This window comes from Lepidochelys kempii, chromosome 20, assembly GCF_965140265.1.
Source record: "Lepidochelys kempii isolate rLepKem1 chromosome 20, rLepKem1.hap2, whole genome shotgun sequence".
In the NCBI taxonomy this organism is placed as follows: domain Eukaryota; kingdom Metazoa; phylum Chordata; order Testudines; family Cheloniidae; genus Lepidochelys; species Lepidochelys kempii.
Genome location: NC_133275.1, coordinates 24464642 through 24482598, shown reverse-complemented (window position 1 = coordinate 24482598; position 17957 = coordinate 24464642). Strand labels below are relative to the sequence as shown.

Sequence of the window (17957 nt, the reverse complement as noted above, 5' to 3'; positions counted from 1 at the left end):
CTCGAGAACAAGCTGCTCTGGACAGTCGAAAGGTTCTGCGGAGGAGAGTCAGGTCACTGTTACATAATAAGCAGGAATTCAGATTCTTTCCGTCTCCTGGACAGTGCACAGAGTTACAAACCAGCTTGTCCAGTGGCAGTCTGGCCGCTCTGACCTTGGGGAATGCAGGGGTCTCTAAGAGGCCCTGAATTCTCAGTCCTGCCAGAACACATGGTGCTGTATCATTCAGCTGCCACTGAGTTGTGCACTTCCATGCCCAGTAACAATTTAGCCATTGAAGGCAGTTTTCCTTTGGAAAGATGGATCATGTTCTCTGCATGGTTCTACGTGCAGTTTAGGCTACAGATGACAGGAGTTTGGTTGTCTCAGATGTTAGAACTCACCCTACAATCAGCAGCAGTGGGGGGGAAAGGCGCGCAGGCCCAATACGGATTCACAACGACACATCTTAAACAACTTCATTTAATGTCCTTTCTTTCGTAACGTCAAGAATAAATACTAGATTCCTTTGTAAAAGGCTCCGCAATATGTATTTGCTAGAGAGAATGGCTCCATAGCCCTTTGGTCATTTTAAAAAAACCCATCACAATCAGCACCCCACATGCATACATGTCATGTGTTACTGACGAGACAGGCTGCAGCTTCCACTACGAAGCAAACAATCCCTGCGCAAGCGTCGGCTCAGAACTTCACTGGGTTGTCACAATACCTGCAGGGGGAAGTTGAAGGAAAAGGGTCCCCAGTGTCAAGTCTGATCAGTCTCAGTTTTGCTGCTCAAAGCTGGAGTCAGCCCCGGCCAAAGCGCAGAGAAGGGGCACAAAGGACATGAAACAGAAGTTGACAGCCCTTGGCAGGTTCCAGGCTGCTATTCATACACCTCTCTCCAGAGTCTTGGTGAGATCAGCCACTTGTGCTGTATGTATGCAGAAAGTTAAAAAAATTCCAAGCCAGGTCCGTGTCTGCAGGAGATTCTGGAATCACCCACCACCCAGGCCCCCTAGACATAATGGTGGGCAGATCGGATCAGAGCACCCGCCTGTTTCAGGGCAAAGCAGGCACCATCATGGAGTCTCTCCAGACACCTTGGCTGTCACACAACAGGTGGTGATGGGGAGATCAGGACTATTTTCCCAGCGGGGGTGGTGTGAGGAGGGCACTTTGGCACATGCTATGGTAACAAAGCAACACCAGTGGCCTCATCAGGCAGTAGCAGCCCGTCCTTAGAGTCAGTCTTGAGGAGAGGGGGTTGGATCAGCTGCCCCCAGGAACCCAGCTGTCCTAGGCAGATCCCACTAACACTTCCTTTCCCTTTCTCCAAACATGTCTCAGTGCTGGCCTGGAGAGGCCTGCTCTCCCCGGCCCTTTCACCCTTAGCCCCTCTGCTACGGCAGAGAATGGGGCTATTGACAGTGATGGCTGGTGGTGCAGATCGTTGCCCACAGACCAGCAAATACATTGAATCCTTAATGACTGCATCTCTGGCTCTCAGTGCTCCAGATTCCATCAGCCCGGAACTACCCAGTGATATGGAATCTTGCCAACCCGACCATGCCCTCAGGAGTCACTGTCTACAGCTTGTCCTGTTGACTGGAAGCAATTCCTCACACCCCTGCTGCTGCCTCAGGGCACCCCCCCCGCAAAAAAAAAGTCTGATCTGAGCCCAGCACTGAAGAGAGACCAGCTCAGCCCAGGAAAGGAGTAGCAGGGCATTGGCAGAACTCGGCTCTAAAGCAATGGCAACTCCTGCTCAACTCAAATCCTGAGGACCCAGCCAATCTCTCCCTCCTACCCGCAGCAGGAGACGCACACCTTCCCCACTGCCAAGGTGCCCACAGTCACTGCCCCACTCAGATCCATTGTCCTGTGGCACTCAAGGGACTAGTGAAGCTAAATCTCAAAGCAGACAGGCAAACAGGACAGTGAGAAAAGGCACTAGAGGCAGGGAAATCACAGAAGGGGTACAATCCACTGAGAAGCAGAACTGGGTTTTTCTTCAAGGATCTGAAGGAAACTGGCCTGTGATCTGATCCATGAGACCTGAAGTAAGAGGTGCTCATCGGAACAGGGCAGCAAAAGAAGTGAAATGTCATCCACATACAGCCAAGAACAGTGGCTTCCATTGCTATCTGGAGCAAAAGGGATGCCATGGAAACAGGGGCAAATTATACACACAGCGCTAAGCAAACCAAGCCACACGGCTGGACCCAAAGCCAAGGCTCTCCCGCAGCAGCCGCACTGCAGCAGTAAATAGCGAAGAGGTTGCTTTTCCTCCAGGGGTCAGTATGGAGGCCAACTGGAGCCAATTCACTGCTGCACAGGGGGCCAGAGTGCGGGGAGACCCTGGAGACATGGGGGAACATTCCCCACCTTCTCTGCTAAAAGACAGTGGAAACAAGGCGCTAAAGGGGCAACAGGACACAGCAAGGCCGGGGCTGAGGTCCATACAGGCCAAGAGCTGCTGTTAAGGCACATAGGAGGTTTCTCCTTTGACAAAAATGCAGACCAGAGGAGAGATTCTGGACAAGGAACAAGTTCGGTTGCAGGCCAGGGGATCCTGCCCACCTGTAATTGGCGACGGTCAGAACCAGAGGCTGCAAGGCCAGACCCCGCTTTACTGAGTGGGTCTAGGTACCGAGACCGCCTGCTGCTCCCCTCAGCTGCCATCCACCATGCCCTGCCTTGCTTTATTCCTTCATCCCACCCTCAAGGATGTGTATTATGGCACAGGCTGGTGGCTGTAGAGCCCCCTTCCCCCAAGCCTAGGGATTCAAGTCCATAGAGAATCAATTTCAACCCATACTGCCCATCCCATCAGTCAGACCTCTACGATCCACTCCCCCTCCCCCAATGCCCTCTGGCTTCAATGTACCTAATGTGAACTCTGGTACAAAGCAGGCCCATTTAATCCCTCTAAAGTATGCCCAGAAGAGAAGCTGCAGCAATTTGACAGAGCTATACACAGTTGATCTATCAGATGCTGGGGTGTCGGGCTTTGATTTCACCAACCTCAGCACCAGTCTGGCTCTGTACCTGCCCCTTGCAGGAGATATGGAGTCCATTTCGCTCCCTCTTACGCTACGTTCGGACCTGCCTCTTGTCTTCGAAGAGGCTCTTCAGCATGTAGACCTGGAGGAAGGCCACTACCACCAGCACCCCCAGGTTAATGGCTGACCAGAAGTTGACGCGGCTCATATTGCTCTCCTGCAGGTTGCGGTCTCTGGCTTCGAAGGCTCGCAGCAGTGTCTGCATCTGGATGCTCCGCTCCAAACGGTTCTTCATGGTCTCAATGGATTCCTGGAGGACAGAAAGGGGATGGGGGGGGGGAGAATATCAGCTACTGCGCACAGGTGCAGGAAGTGCTGATGATGCTGGAGTGCAGCTAACAAATACCTCCCCAAGAGTTCAGTTCGCTGGGGGCCAAAGCCTGTAAGAGTTTTGACTCCCTGACACTGGACACCCCACCGACTCAGATCACAGGGACAGATCAGCCATCTCCTGAGATTTCAAGGCCAGAAGGGATCATGAAGATACAGCCTGCCTGCTGGCACCACATGAGACACAGAACTTCACCCAGTGGTTCCGACAATCAAAGCCCTACTAGCAAAAGGCTCTGCACTGCATTGCCCAAGGCCTCATTGCCCCCCGCACCCAAAATCACCCACCTTAATATCTTCTATCTTCATATCCAGCATCTCCTCTGGCTCCACCACCTCAGACCAGTTATCCCCATCCTCGTCCTCCTGGGGGCTGTCAAAGATGAGCTCGAAGAAAACCAGCTTCTCCGAGATGGTGCTGAAGGAGTTGTCAAAGCACAGTTTGTAGTCACCTGCTTCCGTGGGCTCAATGCTGGGGAAAGAGGTAAACACTGTGAGGATGAGTCAGTCCCGCACTCAACGCTCACGAGGCCAAGGCAAACGAGCAGTAACTGTGACATGTCGCTCTGTTGGAAAACAAGTGTAACTGCAGAGTTATGCCACCAAGGGCAGTGAAACCACAGTGGCTGACAGAGACATGCTCCCGGGGCTGGGGGAGAATGGGGGACCTTGGACTGGGGGAAATGAAGTCCACAGAACCCCTGGTGGGGTGGATTGAGGAAATGGGATCACTGAAAACACCTGGCATGGGGGGGTGGGGGGAATGGGGACACAGGGAACCCACAGAACCCCTGGTAGGGGGAGACTGGGGAGACCCTGAAAGAGAGGAGGACAGCATGCAGGGAGTGTGAAGAGCGCAATGGGGAAAAGCCAGGAGCCCCTAGTGTGTGCGATGAGCTCAGCTTATACAGGCTAAGAGCTGCGTGCTCCCCCCAACGACCGGACTGGCAGGGGAGTTTGGAGGTGCCTGGGTGCCGCAAGAGGCAGAGCCAGCAACACTCACGTGTGCACCCCGTCCGATTTCCGGTACTCGTTGATCAGCAGCACGCCCGTGGGGCTCTCCAGGGAGAAGTCGATGTCCAGGCCCGCACCACCGATAACCTGTAAGGCACAACCACAGGGGTGAGTGACAGGGTCACGCTGCAGGGGGGTGAACGGGCCCCAGCACAGCCTAGGGCCCACTCGCGACTCAGATCCGGTGACTGGCTCGCTGCCTCCACCCTGGGCCCTGGCCCATCCCCACCATTGTGGTGACCCCCCACCCGAGACCCAGCCTGGTCCCCTGCTTCTTCACCTCCCCCACCCCGGCCCCCTGCAACCCCAGATCCGAGTCCCTAGCCTAGCCCTGCCCCATCCGACACCAGGCTGAAGCCTCTGTTCCCCCCCATTAACAGCAAGCCCACTCGGTCCCAGTTCCCCTCCTCTCACCCCCCCAGCTCACCCCACCCCCCAATTCCCTCAGATCCCAGCCCCCAAATGCCCCCTGCCCCCCTCCCCATTGACATACCTGTGTTCTCCTCCCCACAACCCACCATCCGCCCCCCCGGCCGGCCCCACCATCCGCCCCCCGTTCCCTCCCCCCCCGGCCGGCCCCACCATCCGCCCCCACCATCCGCCCCCCCGTTCCCTCCCCCCCCCCCCGGCCGGCCCCACCATCCGCCCCCCCGTTCCCTCCCCCCCCCCCCCGGCCGGCCCCACCATCCGCCCCCCCGTTCCCTCCCCCCCCCCCCCCGGCCGGCCCCACCATCCGCCCCCCCGTTCCCTCCCCCCCCCCCCCGGCCGGCCCCACCATCCGCCCCCCCGTTCCCTCCCCCCCCCCCGGCCGGCCCCACCATCCGCCCCCCCCGTTCCTCCCCCCCCCCCCCGGCCGGCCCCACCATCCGCCCCCCCCGTTCCCTCCCCCCCCCCCCCGGCCGGCCCCACCATCCGCCCCCCCCGTTCCCTCCCCCCCCCCCGGCCGGCCCCACCATCCGCCCCCCCCGTTCCCTCCCCCCCCCCCGGCCGGCCCCACCATCCGCCCCCCCCGTTCCCTCCCCCCCCCCGGCCGGCCCCACCATCCGCCCCCCCCGTTCCCTCCCCCCCCCCGGCCGGCCCCACCATCCGCCCCCCCCGTTCCCTCCCCCCCCCCGGCCGGCCCCACCATCCGCCCCCCCCCGTTCCCTCCCCCCCCCCGGCCGGCCCCACCATCCGCCCCCCCCGTTCCCTCCCCCCCCCCGGCCGGCCCCACCATCCGCCCCCCCCGTTCCCTCCCCCCCCCCGGCCGGCCCCACCATCCGCCCCCCCGTTCCCTCCCCCCCCCGGCCGGCCCCACCATCCGCCCCCCCGTTCCCTCCCCCCCCCCGGCCGGCCCCACCATCCGCCCCCCCCGTTCCCTCCCCCCCCCGGCCGGCCCCACCATCCGCCCCCCCCGTTCCCTCCCCCCCCCCCCGGCCGGCCCCACCATCCGCCCCCCCGTTCCCTCCCCCCCCCCCGGCCGGCCCCACCATCCGCCCCCCCGTTCCCTCCCCCCCCCCCCGGCCGGCCCCACCATCCGCCCCCCCCGTTCCCTCCCCCCCCCCCCGGCCGGCCCCACCATCCGCCCCCCCCGTTCCCTCCCCCCCCCCCCGGCCCCACCATCCGCCCCCCCCGTTCCCTCCCCCCCCCCGGCCGGCCCCACCATCCGCCCCCCCCGTTCCCTCCCCCCCCCCCCGGCCGGCCCCACCATCCGCCCCCCCCGTTCCCTCCCCCCCCCCCCGGCCGGCCCCATCATCCGCCCCCCCCGTTCCCTCCCCCCCCCCCGGCCGGCCCCACCATCCGCCCCCCCCGTTCCCTCCCCCCCCCCCGGCCGGCCCCACCATCCGCCCCCCCCGTTCCCTCCCCCCCCCCCCGTTCCCTCCCCCCCCCCCCCCGGCCGGCCCCACCATCCGCCCCCCCCGTTCCCTCCCCCCCCCCGGCCGGCCCCACCATCCGCCCCCCCCGTTCCCTCCCCCCCCCCGGCCGGCCCCACCATCCGCCCCCCCGTTCCCTCCCCCCCCCGGCCGGCCCCACCATCCGCCCCCCCCGTTCCCTCCCCCCCCCGGCCGGCCCCACCATCCGCCCCCCCGTTCCCTCCCCCCCCCCGGCCGGCCCCACCATCCGCCCCCCCGGCCGCACCTGGTACTCGGCCTCCATGGAGCCGTTGCCCGGCGCGGCCTGGTAGAAGCACTCGCGGCGCCCGGCCGGCAGCAGGAAGGTGAACTCGGCGTCCTGAGGCGGCGGCAGCGCGGCGCGCGAGCCGCCCCAGGGCGCCAGCAGCAGCAACCGCCACCACAGCGCGCGCCAGGCGGCCGCCATCATCCGGGGACCTGGGGGGGGGGGGGTGAGCCACGCCCTAGCGCTGAGCGCGCTGATTGGCCGCCCCGGCCGCTGGGGACGGTCGGGGCGCGGAGAGGGTGCTGGGAGGGCCCCGATGGGCCGCGGCGTGGGGCAGAGGTGGCGGCGCTGAAAGCCTGATCCGGGGGCAAACGGACGCAGCAGCCCCTACGCGGCAGAAGCCTGCCCGTGGGCAGGGGCCCCGCCGCCGACGCTAGGGAAAGCCGTGAGCGAACAAGCGCAGGCAGGTCTGTCAGGCACTTGTGTAGACACCTAAAGATGGCCAAGGCGGCCTTCGGGGGGTCTTTGTGGCTCTGAAGGAGGGATTGGCCCAGGCGTGTCCCACCCTCTGCAGTATCGGGTGAGCTCATTGGTTCAGCCAGCCTGACCATCATGCAGAATCAGAACAGTGCGTTGGCCGAGCTGGACCAGAGTCCCCGCCTCCGCCAGTATCAAATCAGGCCATTGGTCCATCGAGCCCATTGTCCCAGCCCATCCGCCCATTGGTCCATCTAGTTCCCAGCCCATCAGCCCATTGGTCCCGCTATAGCAGCGTCCCAGCCTGTCACCCATGGGTCCATCTCGTTTGGTCCCCCCTGCAGTGGGCAGTCTCTGATGATGCTACAGAGGGAGCCAAACTCCCATAATGCACCTGGCGAAGTGGTCAATGCCCAGGGCCGGGGCCGGGGCCGGGGCCGGGCCGGGGCGGGATGGATGGAGAGGGTGGGCAGGGAAGCAGAGCGGGGCCCAGGCAGGACTGGGGGTGCGGCGGGGACCAGACCGATGGAGGGCGTCTGGCCTTTGACTGCCCCTTTGCAAGTGGGGCACATTCAGGGAGCAGACTTGGGGGGGTGTGGGGGGTATCTCCTAGGGGAAGCCCCCCTCACGCCCCCCTCCAGGAGGATGGGCTCAGACAGGAAGGGCGGCTTGGCTGGGCTTCTGGGTTAAGACACTGGGCTGGGACCCAGGAGATTTCGGTTTCAGTACTCAGCTCTGCCACTCTCCCCTGTGTGAGTCACTTCATCAGAGAACGAGCCTTCCCTGCCTCACAGGGCTGCTGGGAAGATAAATGTTTTCATGGGGCTCAGAAGCCATAGGGAGTGGGGCCGGATAAGTGCCTGGCTAGGCACGGGGAGGAAGTGGTATGTTCCCCTCTCACCGTGCAACAGAATTGGAAGGAGGAGGCTGGGACAGAGCCATGACAGAGTCCATCTTGCTGCTGCAACGAACAAGAAGCAGTTGCCAGTATCCCAGGGACTCAGGTGAACTTTGAGTCACAATAATTTGGCGTCTCATGAGTGTGGCAGTGAGAGATCCTCCACAGAATAAGGCTGGCTGGAAACCACGATATGAACTCCTGTAGGCACAAGCAAGGCTGAGGTCAGCCTAGTAGGGGGCTGTGATGGACACGTGCTCCACACACCGCTTGTGTGTACACACTCTGTCTGCCCGTGCACAGACACCACTCATGCAAACAACACTTGAACGCACAAATTTATATGTGACGGCTACTATCTTGGCCAGCATACCAGGGACTGAACAGAGAACTTTGTGAGTTTCTACAAATTAAAGAGCCAAGCTCACGGTCTGAGAGCTCTAAGAGACACACACTCTCTGGGTTGGGCGCAGAGGGAGAATTCATAACACGTGCACACACAAGGCCACGTGCAGGTACAGATACATGTGCATCATTGCACCTCTGATATTCAGCGACTGCATTTCTACTTGTGCTTGTTCATTCTACTTGTCCCTACTGCTAACCTTCAACTGGGGTGTCTTTTCTATCAGCTAGTCATGAGGTTATTCATCATTTCCTGTCAAAGTGTTGTGCAAGCAGTGCTGTGTTCCACTTCAGTAATGGGGGAAATGATTTCTATATAACTTGGAAAGTATTTGGAGATTTAGAGAAATATAAATGGTTCTTAGCCTTGGCCTGAAAGCTGCAATCCATTGATGTACTGTAAGATCATAGGAAAATGCCACAAGATTTAGGGCCTGAGTTAGATCTTAGTTACGCTTGCTGTAAATCTGGAGTAACTCCACTGAGGTTACTCGGAATTTACACTTGTACAGCTGAGATCACTGGGCCCAACAGTAACTGTCGAAGTCAGTGAAATCACACCAGTATCAAATTGGTGTGAGAAGAGAATTGTGCCCAGAGCCTAGCATGTAACTTACACCATGGCTGAGGTGACCGGCGGTCTCAGTCCTTTGGCTTTTACGTGAGGCTTTAAATTCTATTTGCTGTAGGAAAAGGAAGAAAAGCCCTTTTATGTTCAGGGACATTCTGTAATTTCCTCCCGAGATGTTGAAATTCCATCTTGGGCAAAACTTCCTTCTCCTTTTCATTTACTTCTAGCTAGGAACTTTCCATGCATGTTGGGCTCCTACTGTCTATTTACCAAAGATCCAGGATGCTCTGCAGAAAGATGAGCCTGAGGATTCTCTTTCTCTTAGCTGGTATGTTTTCTTCCCCTCTATTTAAACTGTATTTGAAGCTTTCCCTCTGAGTGTTCCTCCAGGACGAGGGACCTGAAGAAGCTCATGCTGTATTGTATGTCTGAGGCCAGTTATAGATGGGAGGTGAGGGGAATAAGTGACCATAGAAATTGTATAATGATTTGGTAACTGTAGGGCATGGGGGTGAGATGCTGGGCTTTATCTCCAGAAGGGATCTCAGCAGGAAAATGGAGGGAGCTGTCAATGCAGCAGGATCACGTTTATTTGACCCATTTGAGCCTTTGGGTCAAATTTATCTCTGGCGTGAACTTTGGAGGGCTCTAGCCCCAGCCCAAACATCTACACTGCAATTGTTAGCCCTGCAGCCCAACCCCGGGCTCTGAGACTTAGCACCACAGGGGTTTTATTGCAGTGTAGATGTACCCTCTGAGGCCTCTTTTGGAGAGCTGTGGATCAACTCTTGGGTGTTTCCTGAAGCTCGCGCTGCTCTGCTTCCCTGTGTCCCCGGGGCAGGACAGGGTGTGTTGGAGGCTCACTCCAACTAACTTTATTGTGCCTCCAGGGGCAGGCAGGGCAGAAGCTGGCATTGCCACAGCCCATGCTGTCCCCAGTGGGCAGGACAGGAGCCCGTCCTGTGGCGTGCAGGAAGCTGCCAGTACTATGCCAGTCTATGGGCACCTTGCATCATCTTTTCGCTCCATCTTCCCCTGGCTCTTCCAGGCTCTTTGGCAGGTCCCAGCCTAACTCCCGCCCCACTTTTTTACCTGGACATGTCTTCCGACCCCCCCGCCCGAGGAGACTCCGCCAGGCTCGTGTGCATCGCGCCGAAAGCCTACGTGGACAGCGAGTTCTGGTTGCTGAAGACAGGTCTGGCTCAGCCTGTACAGATGCTGTTTGCCTCGGAGGCCCAGCACCGCGTCACTTTCATCCTGGAGAACATCACCGGGAAGGACGCCGGGCAGTACCGATGCAAGTACCACAGCTACAACGGGAGTGCCAGGCAGATGTCAGAGTTCAGCAATGTGGTGGAGATCGCGGTGGCAGGTGAAGGGCTTTTAGATCCGAAGGAAACTGGCTGGGATGCTAAAGACCTGGCTGGGATGATTTAATTGGGTATGGGTCCTGCTTTTGAGCAGGGGGTTGGACTAGATGACCTCCTGAGGTCCCTTCCAACCCTGATATTCTATGATTCTATGGCTGAACTGAGGAGAGAGCATGGGAGTGTGGGCAAGTGTAGTGCAGTTCTTTCCTCCCCGAGCTCTGCCGGCACCCCTCAGTCCTGAGCCACGGGCCCCGGCTAGCCCAGCCCTGGGCGCCCCCAACCTCCTTTGATGCCTCTCAGCCCTCTAGTGCTCTTCCAGTCCTAGTCCGCTGGGGCGAAAGGTTGGTGCACCAAGCCAGCTAGTCCAACTAAAAGTGGCTGGTGGAGGCTGAGCTGAAGAGTTTGTGTGACAGGTGCCTTCCTGGTGGTGAGAGCAGGGAGATGCTGTGGTGAAAGGTACTAAGGAGTGCTTGGGTGTTAGACTTCTGGGCTGTGATCCTGGTTCTGGGAGAGATTTTGGTCTAGCTAGAGCAGGAGGCTGAGACAGGACTCCTGAGTTTCCTTCCCAGAATTGGGTGGGAGTGGGGCCTCGTGGGTCAAACAGGAGGGCTGGGCGTCAGGACCTCTGTGTCCTGGCTAGAGGAGGGAGTAGGGTCTAGTCTTCAGAGCAGGGTGTGGGTTCCCAGGACTCCCGGGGCCTGATCTTGACTCTGCAAACTGGTGTGAATAAAACAACTTTTCAAACTGTCTCCTCCTTTCTTTTCCAATGAAAATATGTCAACATCCCCTTCCCCAGCAACTCCGACGGCCCCTCCCCCAGTTTCCATGGCTGCTCCAGAAGGTAAGGGCAAGGACAGAGGGAGGCAGGGAATCTGCCAGGGCTGGGAAACGAGACTACAGCCCGGAGGAGGAGGGGGCGGGGCGAGAACCATGGGGAAGGCCATGGCTGTGGTGGAGATTGGGGGGGTGCTCACCCTGTTTCAAAACTGCCCAGTTGCGAGTACAGTCTGGTGCTCGGAGTGGGGAGGGCTGTGTGCGGTCCCTTTGATATCTGAATAGGGCCAGGTAACGCCAGCTGCTTTCTCTGCATTGCCCAGGTTCCCCGTGGCTGCTCCCTGTGTCCCTCAGCGTGGCTGGAGCTTTGCTTCTGACCGTGGGCCTAGTGGTAGCAGTCGTGGCAGTCAGGCGAGGTACGAGGAATGCAGAAACTGGATCCTGGGCTGCCTGTGATAAGCTATAGAGGCCACCTATAGCTCGGCTGGTGTGGCAGGGTGTTGTTATACTGCAGGGGACTGGGACTCAGGACTCCTGGGTCCTGATCCTGACTCTGCCACTGGGTGTGTCCTGGCCAAGTCACTGATGACAGTAATATTCCAAAGGGTCCACTAGCCAACTAGACCCCCCTAGCCTGATATACAGAATTGTTGAGAACCCATAACTCCCATTGATCTCAACTGGAGATGTGGGAGCTGAGCAGCTCTCTCTCTCTCTCTTTATCTAATTTATCTATCTATCTATCTCTCCCCATACGCCCATCCATCTATCTATCTATCTATCCCCATACACCCCCTCCATCTATCTATCCATCCCCATACACCCTGTGACGTTGCACTCCATATGATTTTATGAAAATATGCTAATAAGTGTGAATATAATGTAACTGGAATATGCTTCATGCAAAAGGTCTCTTGTAAGGTATCATTACAAAGCTTATAATCCACTGAGTATAGTCATCCTATTTGTATGTACGTATCATTCTTAGTATCTGAAACTAGCAATATGAAATATAACTCTGAGGTCCTATTGTAATTATGCAAAGCGTGGGCCATTAATGGTGGTTTGGAATCTTGATGGTTCCCATTAACCAGGACAATTGACTGTAGATGGCTCTGTTTACTTGCAAGCCTTCCTGTGAGTCAGGCCTGGAAGAATGAAGGCTTGAGGGGTCTCACAGGACATGTGACCATGTCCCCTGGTACTGGAATCCATCTTAAACCTAGTGCTTTTCCATTTAGAAGAAGGGGTGGGGACCCAGAGAGACAAAAGAGTCCCACCTTGTGCCAAAGCTATAAAAGGGGGTGGAACAGAACAAAGGGGGCTGCAGTCATGAGAAATCCCCTAGTTACCACCTGAGCTGGAACAAGGACTGTACCAGGGGAAAGGATTTGGCCCAGTCTGTGGAAGAAGGTTATTGGAACATCACCAAGGGCGAGATTTCATCTGTATTCAGTTTCCTATTGTATTAGGCTTAGACTTGCATGCTTTGTTTTATTTTGCTTGTAATTTACTTTGTTTTGTCTGTTATTACTTGGAACCACTTACCTCCTACTTTTTATACTTAATAAAATTACTTTTTGCTTATTAATTGACCCAGAGTAAGTAAGTAATTCCTGGGGAAGCAAACAGCTGTGCATATCTCTCTATCAGTGTTATAGAGGGCGGACAATGTATGAGTTTACCCTGTATAAGCTTTATACAGAGTAAAACGGATTGACTTGCGGTTTGGATCCCATTGGGGACTGGGTATCTGGGTGCTGGAGACAGGAACATTTCTTAAACTGTTTTCAGTTAAGCCTGCAACTTGTGGGGGACGTGCTTCAGACCTGGGTCTGTGTTTGCAGCAGGCGAGTGTGTCTGGCTCAACGAGGCAGGGTATTGAAGTCCCAAGCTGCCAGGGAAAATGGGCTCAGAAGTAGTCTAGGCACATCAGGTGGCTGTCCCAGGGGGGTTTCTGTGACCCAACCCATCATACACCCATCTATCTATCTATCTATCTATCTATCTATCTATCTATCTATCTATCTATCTATCTATCTATCTATCTATCTATCTATCTATCTATCTATCTATCTATCTATCATCTTACCCCCAGCATTGCTTTTATGACACCATAACATCTGTTTCCTTTTTACCAGTTAACGTCAGAAGACAACAGCTGAAAAGGTGAGAGACGCTCAGGAAATCTAATGTCACTTAGGGACAGTGACTCACGTGGCCTAAGGTGAAACTCTCCCCACTTTCAAAAATCACTAAGGAGCATAATTCTCATTTAGGTGTCAAAGTGCCCATATCCCTTTTGAAAATTAGACTTGGGGTCCTAAGTCATTTGGATGCTTTTGAAAATGTCTCCTGGGGCTGGAGCAGGGCAAAGTGTCCTCGTTAGTTATGGATCTCATTGTGTCTGTTTTACAGGGATCGGGAATCGTGCTGGACAGAAACGAACTTTCCCACAACAGGTCTGTGTTAGAGTCAAATACCAAGTGCTTGTGAGGTCAGAGTGACCCCGACACAGCCTTGACAGCTGCCAGGAGGAGGCTGTGGGTGACGTTTTCAAAGCAGTGTGTACGGAGGCAGAAGGACCGGGGGCCAGGACTCCTGGGTTCCACTCATGGCTCTGCGAAGGCTTGTGGTCTGCTGGTTCAGTCAATGCATAGGCTCCTGGGTTCACTAACTTGCAAATGAAGTAAGTCAACCTCTCCAGGCCTAAGCATCATTTCCTGGCAGTTTCTGTCCTGTCGGGTGGCATTGCTGTGCACTGTGAAATAGTTGTCATTTTCCACCCCAGAGGCAGTTGACATCAGCAATCGGCAAAGCGATCCCTTTGGGGTGAGAGGGCTGCAGGTATGCAAGACCTGGCCCCAGTAACCTCACTCCTCTCTCCTTTTGCAGACATGTCGTTCGATAACTGTCTGTTCACCGTCTCAGCGGTAAGTCGTCGACCGAGGGCTTTGCAGAGGGGGTGTGAGCTGCCATGGGGGACATGGGCTGTTCTCAAGCTGAGCTCGGCTGCTGGGTCCATGGGCGAGTATTTCCCGGGGCAGCCCCCTAGTCAGGGGCTGAGCTTGCATTGCAATGGCATGATGCAGCCATCTCACCCCAGAGGGTGCAGTTTGCAAAGGGTTAATGGTTACTCCCCCACCCCACCTCCAAGCTGAGCCCCCCCATAGATCCTTACTTTACCCTCTCTTCCTGTCTTTTCCCCCACCTTCCATTTGGCAAGAAAATGGACCTGGAAGCCACAGGCAGCCAAGATGCCTGCATCTCCCCAGGCTCCAGAAAAAGACTCAGCTCAGCTTCCTCTCTGGGAACCAACAGCTTCAGCACATTCAAGTCCTTGCAATGATGGCCCGGGTTGAGGCCGGCCCCAGATGCTCCAGCTAGTGACCCTGGCCCCAGGCCCGGCCCTGCCCTTAGTTCTTCCTTGGGCTCAGTGTCTCCCCCAGAACGAAGCATCTGCCAGAGGGGCCGTTACTGGGGTGTGATTATACGTCTTCTTCACTGGGAGGAGAATGAGCTTCAGTTAAGCCTTGTGGCCTGCTGTGTGCCTCCAGGGCCACATGACATGGGCACCATGAAAGGACACCCAGAATATAGTCTACCTCCCTCATCGTGAGCAGCATCACCGGCTCAGCCCTGGCAGCTGCATCGATCCCTGGGGCTGATGCTAGAAGCAGGAAGAGCCCAGCTAGGGTTGCATGTGGTGGGAGCAGGATTTGTGTGGCTGGCAGTGGATTCTTCCATTGTAGCCAGAATGACATTCACACCAGCCAGCCACCCCTTTCTACCCCTCCACAATCCCCTTCCTCCAAGCAGCGTTTCCCCAGGATGACCCGAGATGGGGGGAGAGCCAAAGACTCCATAAAGCCCACTGCCATGAAGGCTGTCGGCAGGCTATTGTACACAGAAGGTGCTCCTGGATTGTGGTGATGAGCAGCAGCTCTAAACCTGAGATGGACAGAGGATGCAGATAGGGATGGATGGATAGATAGAGGAGTGTGTCTGTGGATGGATGGCTGGGGATGGACAGGTGTGGCTGGGGATGGACATATGGGGACGGATAGATGGGTGCATGGGAGTGGGGATGGATGGATGTATATGCGGCTGTGTCTGGGGATGGACAGTTGGATTTGCACACCAAACACATTTAATCTGGAATCACCGAGAGAGAATGAGCGTGGAAGCCCCAAAGGAACTGCTTTCCCACCTAACTGCCCCCAACTCTAACTCCCTCTTCTTTTGCCTGTGACTTTCACCGAGGGGGCCGTTCAGAATGTTTATACGTTTGCTTTTTGTTTCTGTAGGAAGTGAGTGTGGTCTAGCAATTAGAGCAGAGAGCCAGGACTCCTGGGTTCTATCCTCAGCTTGTGATGTGATCTTAGGAAAGTCTCTTCTCCTCTCTGTGACTCAGTTTCCCTATCTGTAAAAGGGATGATAATTCCCCCCCTTGAGGATTGTTTCCCAGGCTCTTTGAAGATATTAAGCCCGGAGTATTACAGTGGTTCCAGCTGCCAGTGGAAACTGTAAGGTCATTTTCTGATTCAATAAAGATGTAAATTTGTTGTTGGGAGAGGTGTGAACTGTTCTGGAGAATTCTCTGTCTCCTTGTTGATGAGCCGGAGAATGTGTCTTGTCACTACTGTCCTCTCCTGGACGGAATCAGAGCTGTTTGGCTGGGTGTCACAAGCCCTATACTGCTAACAACAAATGGTGATCCTCTTTTCACTCCGGGAGGATGAGAGGATGCATTGGGGACAGAAGGAACTGGGTTTTACACTGTCTGCCGCAGCGTGGCAAGGGCTGCGAAGAGTCATGCTGCAGAGCCCAAGCTTTAGTTCTTTAAAATCAAATCGCTCTCGCCCTTCACAGTGTGAGCCGCAGCAATGCTGTGTACCTGAGTCTGCAGGCAGCCTGAACCCTACCTCTGAGAGCAGTGAACTGGCGTGTTCACAGACACATAGAAACGGGGGGGCTGCCAGGGACCTCGAGAGGTTGCCTAGTCCAGCCCCCGGCGCTGGGGCAGGACCAAGTAAACATAGACCAGCCCCAACAGGGGTTTGTCCAACCTGTCCTTAAAACCCCACCAATGAGGGGGACTCCCCAGCCTCCCTTGGCAGCCTGCTCCAGAGTTTCACTCCCCTGGGCATTAGAAGGGTTTTCCTGGCCTCGAACCTCCATCTCCCGTGCTGCAGATTAAGCCGATTCCTTCTGGCCCTCCCCTCCGGGGGCCACGGAGAACAGCCGATCCCTGTTCTCCTGACACTAGCTTTGGATACCTGGGCAGGCTCATCATGCTTATGGCTGTTGACTCTGGAGCCTAATGACCGTGGCTGGATGTCTGCACCTTTGACTCTCATGCTGCTGGTGGCCTGTGCTCCCCAGGTGCTGCCCCCGGCCCGGACCCCGGCCCGGCCCCCTCCCCGGCCCCTGGAGCTCTGCTGACATCATCCGCGGTGGGGTGGGGAGGGGGTGTCCTGCCCAATGGGGCCAGGCCAGGATTGGCAGCGAGTAGGTGCCTGGTGCCCACTGCCGGAAGGGGGTGCTGTGGGCGGGGCCGGTGAGGTGCTGTGGGCGGGGCCGGGTGGGGAGCGGGGCCGGTAGGGGGCCCTGGGGGCGGGGCCGGGCGGCGAGCGGAGGGCGGGGCCCGCAGGGGGCGCCGGGGGCGGGGCCTAGCGGGGGGCGGGGCCCGTAGAGGGCGCTGGGGGTGGGGCCGAGCGGGGGCGGGGCCCGCGGGGGGCGCTGGGGGCGGGGCCGAGCGGGGGGCGGGGCCGGTACGGGGCCCTGGGGGCGGGGCCGAGCGGGGGACTGGGCCGGTAGGGGGCCCTGGGGGCGGGGCCGAGCGGGGGCGGGGCCCGCAGAGGGCGCCGGGGGCGGGGCCCGCGGGGGGCGCCGGGGGCGGGGCCGAGCGGGGGCGGGGCCCGCAGAGGGCGCCGGGGGCGGGGCCGAGCGGGGGCGGGGCCGGTAGAGGGCGCCGGGGGCGGGGCCGAGCGGGGGCGGGGCCCGTAGAGGGCGCCGGGGGCGGGGCCGAGCGGGGGCGGGGCCCGCGGGGGCGTTGGGGGCGGGGCCGAGCGGGGCCGGGGCCGGTAGAGGGCGCCGGGGGCGGGGCCGAGCGGGGGCGGGGCCCGTAGAGGGCGCCGGGGGCGGGGCCGAGCGGGGGCGGGGCCCGTAGAGGGCCCTGGGGGCGGGGCCGAGCGGGGGCGGGGCCCGCAGAGGGCGCCGGGGGCGGGGCCGAGCGGGGGCGGGGCCCGTAGAGGGCGCCGGGGGCGGGGCCGAGCGGGGGCGGGGCCCGTAGAGGGCGCCGGGGGCGGGGCCGAGCGGGGGCGGGGCCCGTAGAGGGCGCCGGGGGCGGGGCCGAGCGGGGGCGGGGCCCGTAGAGGGCGCCGGGGGCGGGGCCGAGCGGGGCCGGGGCCGGTAGAGGGCCCTGGGGGCGGGGCCGAGCGGGGGCGGGGCCCGTAGAGGGCGCCGGGGGCGGGGCCGAGCGGGGGCGGGGCCCGTAGAGGGCGCCGGGGGCGGGGCCGAGCGGGGCCGGGGCCGGTAGAGGGCCCTGGGGGCGGGGCTGAGCGGGGGCGGGGCCCGCGGGGGGCGCCGGGGGCGGGGCCGAGCGGGGGCGGGGCCCGCGGGGGCGCTGGGGGCGGGGCCGGTAGAGGGCCCTGGGGGCGGGGCTGAGCGGGGGCGGGGCCCGCGGGGGGCGCCGGGGGCGGGGCCGAGCGGGGGCGGGGCCCGTAGAGGGCGCCGGGGGCGGGGCCGAGCGGGGCCGGGGCCGGTAGAGGGCCCTGGGGGCGGGGCTGAGCGGGGGCGGGGCCCGCGGGGGGCGCCGGGGGCGGGGCCGAGCGGGGGCGGGGCCCGTAGAGGGCGCCGGGGGCGGGGCCGAGCGGGGCCGGGGCCGGTAGAGGGCCCTGGGGGCGGGGCCGAGCGGGGGCGGGGCCCGCGGGGGGCGCCGGGGGCGGGGCCGAGCGGGGGCGGGGCCCGCGGGG

At 59.7% G+C, this 17957-nt stretch overlaps 2 protein-coding genes across 5 annotated transcripts; one reads left to right on the top strand and one right to left on the bottom strand.

Annotated features, from left to right (window-relative positions):
* Positions 1-448: 448 nt before the first annotated feature.
* On the bottom strand, positions 449-6814 carry TMED1 (transmembrane p24 trafficking protein 1). The gene is made up of 4 exons (XM_073318876.1): positions 6507-6814; positions 4378-4475; positions 3663-3846; positions 449-3294 (listed from the first exon to the last, which is right to left on the bottom strand). Exons 1-4 carry the CDS (start codon positions 6687-6689, stop codon positions 3076-3078), a joined length of 684 nt encoding a protein of 227 aa, XP_073174977.1. The 5' UTR covers positions 6690-6814; the 3' UTR covers positions 449-3075.
* Positions 6815-8799: 1985 nt separating this feature from the next.
* On the top strand, positions 8800-15529 carry C20H19orf38 (chromosome 20 C19orf38 homolog). Of its 4 annotated transcripts, none has more exons than XM_073318874.1 (8): positions 8800-9164; positions 9885-10208; positions 11003-11047; positions 11304-11396; positions 13122-13149; positions 13399-13442; positions 13876-13913; positions 14207-15529. In XM_073318874.1, exons 1-8 carry the CDS (start codon positions 9077-9079, stop codon positions 14327-14329), a joined length of 783 nt encoding a protein of 260 aa, XP_073174975.1. In that variant the 5' UTR covers positions 8800-9076; the 3' UTR covers positions 14330-15529. The 4 variants fall into 4 exon arrangements, with proteins under 4 accessions (XP_073174975.1, XP_073174976.1, XP_073174973.1 ...); XM_073318875.1 differs by having other exon boundaries at positions 11304-11434; positions 13121-13149; XM_073318872.1 differs by having other exon boundaries at positions 13876-14299.
* Positions 15530-17957: the final 2428 nt, after the last annotated feature.